Here is a 14,545-nt window from a genome sequence, read left to right on the forward strand (position 1 = left end):
TACTTGCAACATTCTGCCTCCGGAAATACTCACAGATACTTGGGTGGTATCCGGGCGTAATTCTGGTTCCTAAAACATTCATGTTGAATGGTATTTGGTTATATCCGGTTGTTTACCAGACACCGGAAGTCACCATTTTAAAATTCGAGATTGTGTCTGTGATCAATTTTTAGCTTCTGTACATCTTTCTGGTTCCGATGATACTCATATTTAATGGGAATCGTCCATTTCAGGCTGTTTTCCAGAAGCTGGAAGCTGCCATCTTACAATTCAAAATGTTGTCTGAAGTCGATTTGCGGCTCCAGTGCAGCATTACGATTCCGGAAATACCCATATTGGGTGGTATTTGGTCGTTTGCCGATGTTTTTCCGAAAACGTAAGTCGCCATTTTGGATTTCATAATGGCATTTGGAGACAATTTCTAGATTTTGAACGTCATACCGGGTAAAGAAACACTCATATTTACTTTTCTTTTTTCGACTCTAAGCAAAGTCATGCTATTTAAAAAAAAAAAAGAAAAACTCATATTGGGTGGTATTTGGTCATTATCAGCTGTTTTTTGAAACCGGAAGTCGCCATCTTAGAATTCAAAATGGTATCTGTGGTCGATTTTAACTCCTGTGTATCATTCCAGATCTGGATATTATTATATTGGGTGGAAATCGGCGATTTTTGGCTGTTTTCCAGAAACCGGAAGTTGCCATCTTACATTCCAAAATGTTGCCTGAGGTCGATTATGGAACATATTTGTTACCTCTAAAAACATTCACATGCCAAAGTTGGTTACATTTACTCGGTTAGTTCTCGAGATGTGCAGAAATTTGTGTTTCATTTGTATGGCACCCCTTCTTTCCAGAAAAGGGAGGGGCGTCCAACTATTATGGACATATTTGTTATCTCTTAAAACATCTACCTGCCAAATTCGGTTTAATTTGCTTGGTTTGTTCTTGAGTTGTGCAGAAATTTATGTTTCATTTGTATGGGTCCCCTCCCTTCCAGAAGAAGGAGGGGTCTCAAACTATCATAGGAACCTTTATCGGCACCAAAAACCCCTTCATACAAATTTTCACGTCGATCGGTTCGGTAGTTTTCGAGCCTATATGGATCAAACAAACAGACAGACCAGACTGCATTTTTATATGTATAGATTTCAATTTCAATATTTTAGAACCTAAAGAGTGAATATACATTTATTGGATTGATGCGTTCATGTAAATCCATTTTTACAAACAAAAGTTTGGATGAGAAAGGCTGGGTCTGACCGCTTGGTGGAATTATTTAGGTTTTTCTGATAGTGTTACGACCCCTCGGTCGGCGCATCTCACCTTGCATCTTAGTTGCTTTGGATTCAGCAGCGGTGGGGTGAACTGTCATCGCACCTTGCTCTCAGCGGTTTATCGTTTTGCCATCTATCGTTTTGGCAGTGTCATGCAGATTGGAAGAGTAGAACTGTGCGGTGGATGTATTAAAATATTAATCTTAAATAAAATAAAAATTATTGCTTAAACTATTAGTGCTTAAATTAGATTAATGCTAAAGCTGAAGTTATAAACGAAACGCGGTAACGATTGAAGGTTAAACCCTAGGAAATAAAAACTTATTCTGTGAATTCATTAAAGGTAACCTGAAAGCTAGGGTATAAAGAAGAGAGAATCAGGGACCTCGTGCTAGGACAGGAAGAATTAAGAAGGATTCAAACGTATAGAGGGAAAAGGAATACTAAACGTAAGTTACAAGTGGATAGTGTATGGATTAAACACACTCTTACTTTAATTTATACCTTTATAGGAATTATTTAATTTCTGTTAAAAATACAGTTTTGGGTAATCGGAAATCGTTCCTTTTTCTTCGCCTGCTCGTTTGCCTATCGCCAACAATTTAAATAATTCGTTTATCCACGTACGGATAACGATGCCACTGGTGGCAAGAAGCAACGAAAGTTCTGCCGAAGAATCTCCCGCTAATTGCAAAGCATGCCGTGGGCATGATGACTCCCAGATGGTCCAGTGCGACGCGTGTGACGATTGGTACCATTTTGAATGCGTGGTAGTAAGTCAGGACTTCAAAAACCATGATTGGCTCTGCCCAGCCTGCCGAGCCAAGAACAAGCAATCGACAAAAGTTATTTACACAACCGTACCGCCCGTAAGTACAGGTGTCACTCCAACCACCAGTCATGGGCGCACTACAACCGCGTTACCGGTGAGTAGTTCTTCCGAGCTAGTTACGAGTTCTTTCGTCATGACAACATCGATGTTACCGCAAAATACAACCTGCCCTACACTTGGGCAAAATATGCCAATGCCTTCTCACTCTCAAATGCCATCCCACTCCTCCATGCATTTTTCTTCGTTCATGCCACCCTATCAACCACTGCATGTTAATTGCGTAATGCCGCCGTTACAGTCAAATTGCCTGTCAAATCCGCCAGTTTCATTATCGGGGATAAATAAGTATGGTATGTGCTACACAGTGCCGTCAAGTGCCGCAAAGCAGATTCCATGCGTACCCAGTACTGTTCCATTCGTTCCGCCGAAGTCCGTATCATTTGTATCAACCACTGCCTACAGCGGAGGACCGCAAACACAGCTGCCAGAGTCGCTGCATCTAAACCATCTTTCAAGTAACCAGCAACGAGTTTTGGAGGATAACTTGAGCCAGCAATCCGGAGCTAGTTCCAGGAGGTCCGCTAAGCAGAGACGGTTGAAGTTGGAGCTGAAGATCTTGGACGAAGAGCGGAAACTTAAGGAAGCGGAAGAAGCAACTCAACGGAAATACTAACGTAAACGACACGAGCTGATAAAGGAAATAGTTAATGATTTTTCGGAGATAGACGGGGAGGAGGATCGCTCGGATTTCAGAATTGTCGACTGGTTAAACGGAGCTGCTATCACAGATCCGCGAGGCGCACCTCGGGATCCTCAAGCAGCAACTCACCAACCAGTTCCTCTTTCACACATGGTGTCAGAATGCAGGCAACCGCATATAGGCCAGCAACGAGGCAACTTTGGGCCTGGACTCCATCCGACGCAGCGCATTACACACACACAAGTTTCAGAGGAAGATGAAGATGTGAACAACTTGACGCGAAATCAGGTCGCCGCTCGCCAGGCTGTTTCACGGGAACTTCCGTTATTCAGCGGTACTCCGGAAGAATGGCCGTTATTCTTCTCAACGTTCACAACGACGACCAACCTGTGTGGCTACACACCGGAGAAAAACCTGATTCGGCTGCAGAAATGCCTGAAAGGGAAGGCGTACGAGACAGTTAAGTGCAGACTTATGCATCCATCGAACGTCTCAGAAATTATTTCTACCTTGAAGATGCTGTTTGGAAATCCTGAAGTTATTGTCCAGGATTTGATAACCAAGATCCACTCGACGCCGGCTCCGAAGGCTGATCAGTTGGATACGATCATCGAATTCTCTCTCGCCGTGCAGAACCTGTGTGCGGTAATCGATGCTTGCCAGCTGGAAGAATATTTATACAACGTTGCACTTTTACATGAATTGGTGGATAAACTTCCTGCGACATTTAAGGTAGAATGGGCAAGACACCGTCGCAGTTTGCCACGAGTACACCTCGCTGCCTTTTCGGAATGGTTATACAATCTAGCGGAAATAGTCTGCCCGATTGCCAGCCTGAAATTCAGCGAAACCAGACTGGCACGAAACAGCAAAAAGAACTCTGCATTCCTTAATGCTCATAACCAAGAAACATCCAACGATCCAGTAGGCAAACCACGCCAACATGTGACTGAACGATTTGTCGTTGCAGCCAAAACGTGTGTTGTTTGTAAAAAGACTTGTCCCAATCTGGAGAAATGTAAGCAATTCGAGGAACTAGGATACAATGCTAGATGGGCAACAGTAAAGGAGTTAAGCCTGTGTAGAAAATGCCTCCGTAAACACACCGGGACATGCAAATCCAAGCAGGTTTGCGAGAAGAATGGTTGCACGTTCAAACACCACCAGCTTCTTCACAACGTTCAGCGAGATGGAGCTGCCGCAAGTAGTTCTAACGCTCCAGGAAAGAATTCTGCCACAGTTGCTCAAAACACGTCGGTTCGCGAGTGCAACACTCATCACAAGTCTGCCAACAAAGGGTTATTTCGGGTTGCTCCAGTCGTCATCCATGGTCCTAGTAAGTCTATCAATACCTTCGCTTTCCTCGACGATGGATCATCACTGACCCTAGTGGCACATAGGGGGAACTGGATGAAAAAAAAATGGGTCCAGCTGAACTTTTCATTGTGGTATACTGCCGCAATTCGCATTACTGTCCTATGTAGAAGTCCTATGTTTTCTTATTTTTTGCGGATAAGGGTCCATTCTGGCATGCTCTACAAGAGTAGACATTAAAATTGAGGTTGTGAGAATCAAACCTTACTTTTCTAATGGTTATTCTTAAAAAAAACATGCCAAAATGGACCCATTTCCGCAAAATTTACATAGGATTCGGAACTTTTACATAGGACTATTATGCGAATAGCGGCAGTATAGTGGGGCATCGAAATGTCAAATTTTCTATACCAGCATCAATATTACCGAGGGGCTATACAACGATGCAATAGCATTTTTATTTTTCAAAGTTTTTACAACATTTAGTGAAAATTTTGGGAAGAACCCAAAGTTGAGCAATTGATGATAAGTCTAGTATATACTGTTCATACACTTGTACATACTGTTTATACTGTTCATACAGAACAGTCACCTGACTGCTTCTGTTGGATAAAAAACCAAAATTTTTTAGTTTTATTACGAGTGCGGTATAGTATGTATTTATATACGAAATGATAGTATTTAGGTACTCATAGCAACTTGGAGTTGCATTTTCGGGATAACCATGACTAATTGGAAGGAACATTTGCAGATTTTTGAAAAATGAAACAAAAACCTGTCGAAACACCCACTTTGGGTTAGCATGTGGTAGAAAACAGTAAACCACACTGAATAAAGTAAAGAATACTTTGAGCCCAGTATGCTTTAAAGGTTTTGAATGATACAGCAATGTTCACACATAACACGGTTGTAGACCTTTTAAAACTTAAAGAATCTCACGCGTCAGCCGCAGAAACAACACCAAAAGCGTGAACATATTCATGCATTAAATACATCTTAGATTTTAATCTCCTTACAATATTTGTGCTCACTAATTTTACTTATCGAAATAAATTTATTGGAGAATTAGAATTCTGGTTTTCAATTAAAATCTCAATTTACAAACATATATAGTTTTCGATGGTACTAGTTTCCAAAAACATAACCCTTTATTTTATTTCAACGTCATACCACAAGCGGTACAAAAATCTAAAATCAGTATTCTATTTTTGGCAGTATTTTGATGATTAATCAATCAATTTATTGAAATATTTTTTAGCAAAATTCTTTTATTGAAAAGCTGAAAAAATTCAATTTTTGGACCCTTCAGATGATTGATGCCTTTAAGCACTACTGGAATATTATTCAACTTGCAAGCAGTGCCGCCAGATTCACAGAATAACTCATACTTAACCGATAGTTCAAAACCAATAATGATGACTGTCTTATGTAGCAGATGACGTTTACGATATACGGATTATAAACTACTTGTAATCGTTTTGAATTAATGTATCCTAATTGGGTGCTTCATAGCTTATAGAACTACTGTAAAAATGTCCAAAAGTATGGAGTTAAGAGATAACTTACTAACGTCTAAGTCGAAACAAATCTTGCAAAATCAGAGATTATCTCGCCTGATCACCAGACATATATAATGCACCTCAGTATTGGTTACATATGCCTAATGATAATGGTTACTTGAGTTTTAATGAAAAGGCAAAAACAGTACATCACTGTGGACTTACTGTAAAATTAGCTTAGGAGCTCTCAAAGATTTTGCATCGGGTGCACCGGTTTATTGGGTTATATTGATGAATTCCACAAAATGCTAGGTACTTAAGCATATCGTTTTACTTTTTTGCGTGTAGCACACACACTATTGCACATTTTGTACAAGAACCGGTTTGTTTTAAATTTTAGTATAGCCCGCACAAAGAAGAAAACCACCAATACTGCCAGTCGAATATTGTCAACAATGGTTGGTTTTGATTCTCGTTCGGCTGATTCATTGCTTTTAGAGGTTATTATTCATCTCCTACTGTTAGGAACAACCACCGCCGTTTACTGTCAGTTCAAAAAACTCCATTTTTCGTTAAAAACTAAACATATGATAAATTTGACAGCAGCTTTACTAGAGTGGTTCGCGAACACTGCATGTACGGAAAAGTTGTACCCACAAAATAGAAAACGACACTTATGTTTGGAAACATTTCTTTTTGTTGAAATTAAAACTGTAAAACCCAAACATTATTCTTCCAGTTTTCAAAAAAATATTGCGAGCAACACTGCTCTTGAACGATGAACGTCAAAAGACAATTATAAGGGCATCTTTAGCGGTGGTGCAAATCGATGTTTTGTTCTATTTTTTTTTTTTTTTGGAACAAACTCAAATTCACTGAAGCACCGCTATTGCAAATTTCGTTTTATAGGTACCAGATCTGCACTGAGGTGACATTGCGCATCTCGTTTCGAGTAACTCGTACAAAAATAAATAATCACTGGTGAGTGTTATGTTATGTTAGAAAATAGAAAAAATCGTTCGAATCGAGCTGCACACTGTCACTCCTGAAAATTTTTGAAACTCGTATACGTTTTGATCTATTTTTGTCACTTTTTGATCTAAAATTTGAAATAAATCGTTCTAAAACCCTTTGCACGCTACCATCAATTGCGAGTGGGTAAAATGTCATATTTTAATTGAATATTACATTTTAGCTATTTCCATATAAGCGTTTTGCGAGTGATGTGGGATAAACAAAACAAAGACTTTTCACATCAATGCACAATTCATTTTTGTGGTTTTTCCTAAGAAGACGATGAACAGCTCACGCCTTGGTTCAACTATTTGGTTTGCAGCCATCAGCCACTAGGTAGCCAAATACGTTGGCTATCTAGGTATCTAGTCTTCGTTAACCGCCTTAATTGTAGTGGGACTACCAAAAACGATCAGTCTCAAGAGGCCAAAAAAGTGTTCCCCGAAGACACTGAACTGAAAACGTTAAAATGCAGGCTTGTCTCAAAAACGAACCCAAGTTTAAAGAACTGCAATATTCGACAAGATTGATGAAACGAAAACGGAAGACGATTATCTACGCGATCAAATATTTTTCGCTTACCTTCGAAGCCCTACTTGCAGCAGAAATTTTTCGATTATACTAATCCATCCTGAAAAATGTCACTGACGTTTGGCTTAAACCATCAAATCCATTAAGTCTTGTGGATATAACGTGGCTTGTCAAAGTAATCCCTTAATGTATGTAAAAATTCTCGCATTTCCGTTTGTTGAATATTGAGTGCTTTTTATAACAAGTCTCATGGGAAACTAATAGCATGGGGTATTGAATCATTCACAGGGTGTCTGCGGTTTAAAACAACAAAATATACAACACCAGTGCGGAGAACGCAAAGTTGGTCTATATTAGTTGGTTCTTATTAGGTTTCGCTGGTTAAATCTAGTATAAAGTTGTAACAAAAATAGACCGCCGAAGATGCTCTAACAGGAACAAGTGCTGCGTGTGAATTTTTTTTGTCACAATTCAAATTGACAGATCGATGCCCCGTTATACTAGTTATACCACTTTCATAGGTTGTAAAAGGGGCCAGTTTTTGAAACAATTTGCCATGCTGCGAGAGTTCCGATGAGATGTTGCAGCAGGCCGTTCGTGACTACTTTTCATTGGACAGTTTAGGGATCTACAAGCCGGAAAAGCTTCTAGTGTCATTTGAAGAGAAGCGCGCGCAAGAAATTCTGCAGTCAGTTGTCCAGACAAACAGTGGTCGGTACGAGGTTGGTCTCTTGTGGAAATTTAACGAAGTTCGCTTCCCAAACAGCAAACCTACAGCATTGCGTCGTTTCCACTGCTTGGAGGCGAGAATGAAGAAGCAGCCAGAGCTAGCAGAAGTTTTGCGGGCAAAAATTGAAGATTATCGGCAGAAAGGGTACATCAGGAAGCTTTCCCAAGAAGAGCTGCGCACTTCCAATGAGCGGGTATGGTATCTTCCGCTATTCCCAGTGTTCAACCCGAACAAACCAGGGAAAGTGAGAATCGTGTGGGACGCGGCAGCTAAAACTAACGGTATATCTCTTAACTCGATGCTCATGACAGGACCAGACTTACTTACTCCTCTCGATTACGTACTCTATCGGTTCCGGGAATTCCGGGTGGGGCTCAGTGGTGACGTGAAGGAGATGTACATGCAGGTACTAATGACCAAGAAAGATCAGCATTGCCTCAGAGTACTATGGAGCGACGGATCTTCAAATGAACCAGACGTTTACGTGACGCAAGTGATGCCGTTCGGTACTAGTTGTTCACCAAGCTGTGCGCAGTTTGTGAAAAACATGAATGCGCGCAAATTTGAAGCCAAATTTTCTGCAGCCGTACAAGCCATCATCAAACAGCATTATGTGGATGATATGCTGGTAAGCGTCGAGACAGAACAGGAAGCTATCCAGCTTACCTAAGATGTGAAATTCGTGCATGGGCAAGCTGTATTTGACATGCGAAACTGGATTTCCAATTCGCCGAGCGTTGTGGAGGCGATGAAGGAAAAGAAGACCGTCGAGAAGAGCTTGAATCTCGCAGTAGAGCTTGGAACAGAGAAGGTTCTGGGCATGTGGTGGTGCACGCTTACCGATACGTTCACCTACAAGCTCTCGTCAAAGCACGATCGGGATCTACTCGAGCGCCAACGGAAACCGACGAAACGGGAAGTTCTAATGGCTGTTTTCGATCCTATTGGGTTAATATCGAACGTCCTCATCTACCTCAAGGTTTTGTTTCAAGAGATTTGGCGAGCTGGCATCGGTTGGGACGACGTGATACCAGAAAGTCTCAGCGAAAAGTGGGAGAAATGGTTGGAGATCCTACCAAAAGTCCATGATGTCAGCATACCACGCTGCTATCGCTCCCTGACGCAACTAGATCCACAAACAAACATTCAAATGCACACCTTCGTAGACGCTAGTCTCTCAGGTTACGCAGCTGTCGTATATCTACGCTTCGAGCAGGGAAACACTGTGGAATGTGCTATAGTCGGTGCTAAGACACGTGTGGCTCCCCTCAAATTTGTATCTATTCCGAGGTTGGAGTTACAGGCCGCAGTCATTGGAGTCAGGTTGGCAGATAGAATCATGCAGTCGCTGTCGTTCCATGTTCATCAGCGGTTCTTCTGGACTGACTCTCGCGACGTGTTGTGTTGGATTCGGTCAGATCATCGGCGGTATTCGCAATTCGTTGCATTCCGCATCAGCGAAATTCAGGAAACAACAGAGGCAGCAGATTGGGGACACAAGCGGTCGAAAGAAAATGTCGCGGATGACGCTACGAAATGGCAGAGAGTGCCAGACCTAACCGAGAACAGTAGATGGTTCCCAGCTTCTTATGGGAACTACACAGCAGCTGGTCATCCAACCCGTATCTAGAGGAAACTACCGACGAAGAACTACGAGCGAATCTCTTCTTCCACCAGGCAAAACCTGCTCCAGTGATAAACGTTCAAGATTATTCATCATGGAAGCGCTTGTTGCGCGCAACCGCTACGGCATTGAGGGCCGCAAACAAAATTCAGCGTAATGCGGATAGCAAGGAACACATTACTGGACCATTGTCCGCTGAGGAACTTCAAGAAGCCACAGTCTACCTGTATCGACTGGCTCAAGCGGAAACATTTCCGGATAAGATAGGAGTGCTCAGCGCAGGACCCAGAAAGAAAGACGTTCGCCTCCGATGGGCGATCTTCCTGCGGCAAGGCTGGCGGCTTTCACTAGACCATTCTCGTTCATTGGCATCGATTATTTCGGGCCTATGTTAGTGGTGATAGGCCGTCGAACTGAAAAGCGGTGGGGGGTGCTAATAACATGCTTGACTATACGGGCGGTACATTCGAGAAATCACCAGTCCAGAGACGGAATGGACATTCCTACCTCCGGCGTCCCCTCATATGGGAGGAGCCTGGGAAAGGCTGATACAATCGGTGAAGAAAAAATTGGCGGCGATGAAACCAGGGCGGAATCCAACGGATGAAACTCTTCGCAACATGTTGATCGAAGTGGAAAATGTCATCAACTCCCGTCCGTTAACCTATGTACCCGTAGACGATCCAGAGGCTCCAGTTCTCACACCCAACCACTTCTTGTTGGGCTCTTCAAGTGGTCTCAAGCCGGCCACGATCCTGGACGACAGCGCATTGGTGCTTCGATGGTCCTGGTGTGCATCACAGGTCGAAGCGAACATCTTTTGGCGACGATGGGTGCGTGACTACCTTCCAGACATCACCAAGAGAACGAAATGGTTCGGCGACGTCAAACCAATTGAGGTTAACGATATTGTGGTGGTTGTCGATCCAGGACTGCCAAGGAATTGTTGGCCCAAGGGACGGATAATCTCCGTCAACAAAAGTAAGGATGAACAGGTAAGGTCGGCAGCGGTACAGACCCAGGCGGGTATTTACGAGCGACCAGTGACGAAGCTTGCTGTTCTGGAAGTTCGACGCGATGAGGAGGTAAGCCAGGGACCTGGCGTACCTGGGGGGGAGTGTTACGACCCCTCGGTCGGCGCATCTCACCTTGCATCTTAGTTGCTTTGGATTCAGCAGCGGTGGGGAGAACTGTCATCGCGCCTTGCTCTCAGCGGTTTATCGTTTTGTCATCTTTCGTTTTGGTAGTGTCATGCAGATTGGAAGAATAGAACTGTGCGGTGGATGTTAAAAAAAATTGCTACAAATATTCAATGAATTAAAATATTAATCTTAAATAAATTAAAAATTATTGCTTAATCTATTAGTGCTTAAATTATTTATTTATTTATTTATTTATTTATTTATTTATTTCGTCAAGCAAATGTAGACTACAGTTATAATAATACAATGTTTTCTTATATTCTATACATTATTTCCAGTAGTTAGTCGTTTTTTTATTTGATTTCTGCCCATGGTGATGTCGATATTTTCGCAGTGCTGATTATAGTGACGCATCATGCGATTCATTGGGCCATTTTTTGAGTAGTTTTTTCTGTGAGAATTTTCCGAAAATATTTTACGATTTCTTAATTGACGACTGGGTGCATAAAAATTTAGTTGTGATAATAATTGAGTAGATTGCACGCGTTGAGAAATAATGTCATTGATAAAATAAAGCATTGAAAGATCGCGGCGTTCTTTAAATGCTTGTATGTCTATAAGCATGCAGCGTGCTGCTTATGATGGTAAGGGAAATGATGTCCAATTTAGCTTACGAAGCGCGTACAAAAGAAATTGTTTTTGGACAGATTCAATGCGTTCTTCATGTGTGGCAATATAGGGATTCCATACAATGCTACAGTATTCCAGAATTGGTCGGACGTATGTAATATATAATAGTTTGATTGTATATGGGTCTTGAAAATTGTTGATAATTGTATTATAATGTTCTATGAATGTAAGTTTTAGGTCTAAGATTACGCATAGGTCCCTTACGATTTTGCATTTTTCTGCTGGTTGGTTTCCTAAGAAAATGTTTGTAGGTGGTGTTACTGTTTTTCTGCTAAAGGCTATTAAATTACATTTTTTGATGTTGAGTTGTAATAGGCTTTTGTTGCACCAAGTGTAGAATACATTAATTTCATTCTGGAATATTTCGAAGTCTTCTGCATTGGTTATTTCTATAAAGAGCTTCTTGTCATCAGCAAGCACATGTATTGACTTAAGAAGAAAGGAAATGTCATTTACGTATAATATAAAAACAAGAGGGCCCTGGTGGGAACCTAGAGGAACCCCAGAAGTTACTTCTATTGGGTTTGAAAAGGAATTTTGAAAGTGGACTATTTAATTAGATTAATGCTAAAGCTGAAGTTATAAACGAAACGCGTTAACGATTGAAGGTTAAACCCTAGGAAATAAAAACTTATTCTGTGAATTCATTAAAGGTAACCTAAAAGCTAGGGTATAAAGAAGAGAGAATCAGGGACCTCGTGCTAGGACAGGAAGAATTAAGAAGGATTCAAACGGATAGAGGGAAAAGGAATACTGAACGTAAGTTACAAGTGGATAGTGTATGGATTAAACACCGGAAACCGTTCCTTTTTCTCCGCCTGCTCGTTGGCGTATCGCCAACATAAAGATACGGTTCTTTTTATTTCAGAGGAGTTGTAGATCCATTCATTCTAAACAACTTTGCCGAAGAAAGCTAGCCTCTATCTTGCATACTTCTAGCGGTATGATGAATTTAAGATAGCAAGGGTGTCGCTGAAAAATCTAGTTTTTTCGATATAACTTTTTTATTTTTGATTCTATCAAAACTTGGTCTTCAAACAACTTTTAGGTCTTTATGAGGTGCATATTTTCTCGGAATACTTGAAAGCGCTATCTCTTTCACAAGAAAAGTTATTAGGTTTTTCGCTTTCAAAATAAGCCCTTTTCAAATGTTTGTATCTAGTTAAATAGCTAACACAAACTAAAACTATTGATTGCGTGTGAAAGGTCGTACTTTTTAGTATATAATATCTAAAATTTGGAGGATGGATATTTTTCTTTCTCAAATAAATCCAACTTGAACTTTGCGGTTTAGGTTGGATTTCTTGATACACACACTTAAATTTTTTTGCCGGGTCTCGGTAATTTTTGCCGAGAACGGCACCACTGAGTGCTCGGTTAGAAAAAAATGACAGCTGTCACATTTTTTCGAAAATCTCGGTTCAACCTAACAGAAGTTTCGGCACAAAATATTAACGAGCCGAAATATCAGTAAGGTGAACCGAGATTCACGAAAAAATGTGACAGCTGTCATTATTTTTTTAACCGAGCACTCAGTGGTGCCGTTCTCAGCAATAAATTACCGAGACCCGGCAAAAAATTTTAAGTGTGCATGACACATGCATGCTACATTTTTTTTATTTTTTTGTATTTGATCACTAAACCCAAACGTATGATCATAAACAAGGTGTTTTTGAATAGTTTTATGACTCATGAGAGCCGTTTTCATAGAAGTTTGCAACACTCAGTATATTTTTATATGCTTTCGTGTTGTGTTTTCAGCATTGGCGTGCATTACTTTAGCACTAAATGCAATGTGTTTTCTGATTTTTTTCTGACATAAACGGCTCGAATTTGAATTTGTTTCGTGCTTTCTGTGCCTCGTCATTGCACAGTGCAATTGATAGAAGCGTACTTATGTAATTTTACGAGAATGTGAAAAAGAACGAGATCTAGAAGTTTCAAAAAATTAGCTAGGCTTAGGCTTAGGCTTATAATTAGGCTTAAAAAAATATGTTCAATATAGCGTATGTTCGATTTTCTCAGTATATGTTACATACTCCCATTTTATTGTTGATAAACGTTAGGGTTACGTAGAAACTCTTAAATATTTCTTCATTGAGGCTTGTGATTTCTGATACTAATTCATATGTATTGAAGAATCTGCGAGCTAAATTCTGTTATTCTCACCATCATATAGAAGCTCACTAATTCGCTTTCAACACATTCCGAATGGCGATTTCTCGTGCTTTAGAAACCAGGTTGTCGCTACTCACCACAATGGTTTAGCCATAGTTAAACGATAGCTTACTTTCGCCAAGAGTTGCATCAAGTGAATGTAGGCGTACGAGGGTGACATCCTAAATTTGTATTTTTCAGGATCGTCAACGTCACGATCGCTTTTCAATGTTCTTCCTTAACGATGACGTACATGCTGTCGATAGAAGTAGGGTGAACTTTTTTGTTTTCCGAGATGATTTTGCTAATTTCCTGGGTTGTCATTTGGGCGTTGCGTGTTTTTTGGTAAACGTAGCAGGGTTAAAGCTTGCATATAATGCCATACTTTTAGTGCTAAAGTAATGCACTCCATGCTAAAACACACGTAGAATATAAAAATATACTGTTGACTGTTTTTTTGAAAAAGGCTTTCATGAATCATCAAACTGTTTGAAAAAACCTTATTTATTATGATCTTACGTTTGGGTTTAGTGATATAGACCGATCAAATGAAAAAAAATAAAAAAATAGTAACATGCATGTGACATGTATCGAGAAATCCCACCAAAACCGTAAAGTCCAAATTGGATTTTTTTGAGATAGAAAAATATCCACCCTCCAAATTTTAGATATTATATACAAAAAAGTATGACCTTTCACACGCAATCAATAGTTTTAGTTTGTGTTCGTTATTTAACTAGATACAAACATTTGAAAAGGGCGTACTTCGAAAGAGAAAAAACCTAATAACTTTTCTTGTGAATGAGTTAGTGCTTTCAAGTATTCCGAGAAAATATGCACCTCATAAAGACCTAAAAGTTGTTTGAAGACCAAGTTTTGATAGAATCAAAAATAAAAAAGTTATATCGAAAAAACTAGATTTTTCGGCGACACTCTTGCTTGCTATCTTAAATTCATCATACCGCTAGAAGTATGCAAGATAGAGACTAGCTTTCTTCGGCAAAGTTGTTTAGAATAAATGGATCTACAACTCCTC

At 40.3% G+C, this 14,545-nt stretch overlaps 2 protein-coding genes across 2 annotated transcripts; both read left to right on the plus strand.

The window, feature by feature from the left end:
• Positions 1-2,958: 2,958 nt before the first annotated feature.
• On the plus strand, positions 2,959-7,094 carry LOC129719933 (uncharacterized). Its single transcript, XM_055671345.1, has 2 exons — positions 2,959-4,144; positions 7,030-7,094. Exons 1-2 carry the CDS (start codon positions 2,959-2,961, stop codon positions 7,092-7,094), a joined length of 1,251 nt encoding a protein of 416 aa, XP_055527320.1.
• Positions 7,095-8,602: 1,508 nt separating this feature from the next.
• On the plus strand, positions 8,603-9,915 carry LOC129719942 (uncharacterized). Its single transcript, XM_055671351.1, has 2 exons — positions 8,603-9,464; positions 9,527-9,915. The coding sequence occupies exons 1-2, from the start codon at positions 8,603-8,605 to the stop codon at positions 9,913-9,915; spliced, it is 1,251 nt and encodes a 416-aa protein (XP_055527326.1).
• Positions 9,916-14,545: the final 4,630 nt, after the last annotated feature.

The sequence above is a fragment of the Wyeomyia smithii genome, chromosome 2 (genome assembly GCF_029784165.1).
Source record: "Wyeomyia smithii strain HCP4-BCI-WySm-NY-G18 chromosome 2, ASM2978416v1, whole genome shotgun sequence".
Lineage (NCBI taxonomy): Eukaryota > Metazoa > Arthropoda > Insecta > Diptera > Culicidae > Wyeomyia > Wyeomyia smithii.

Coding starts and splice junctions, on each gene's coding strand:
- LOC129719942 (XM_055671351.1), top strand. CDS start 8,603: ATGCGAAACTGGATTTCCAATTCGCCGAGCGTTGTGGAGGCGATGAAG. Junction 9,465..9,526: donor GCCAGACCTAACCGAGAACA/GTAGATGGTTCC, acceptor ACCCGTATCTAG/AGGAAACTACCGACGAAGAA.
- LOC129719933 (XM_055671345.1), top strand. CDS start 2,959: ATGGTGTCAGAATGCAGGCAACCGCATATAGGCCAGCAACGAGGCAAC. Junction 4,145..7,029: donor AGTCGTCATCCATGGTCCTA/GTAAGTCTATCA, acceptor CCTTAATTGTAG/TGGGACTACCAAAAACGATC.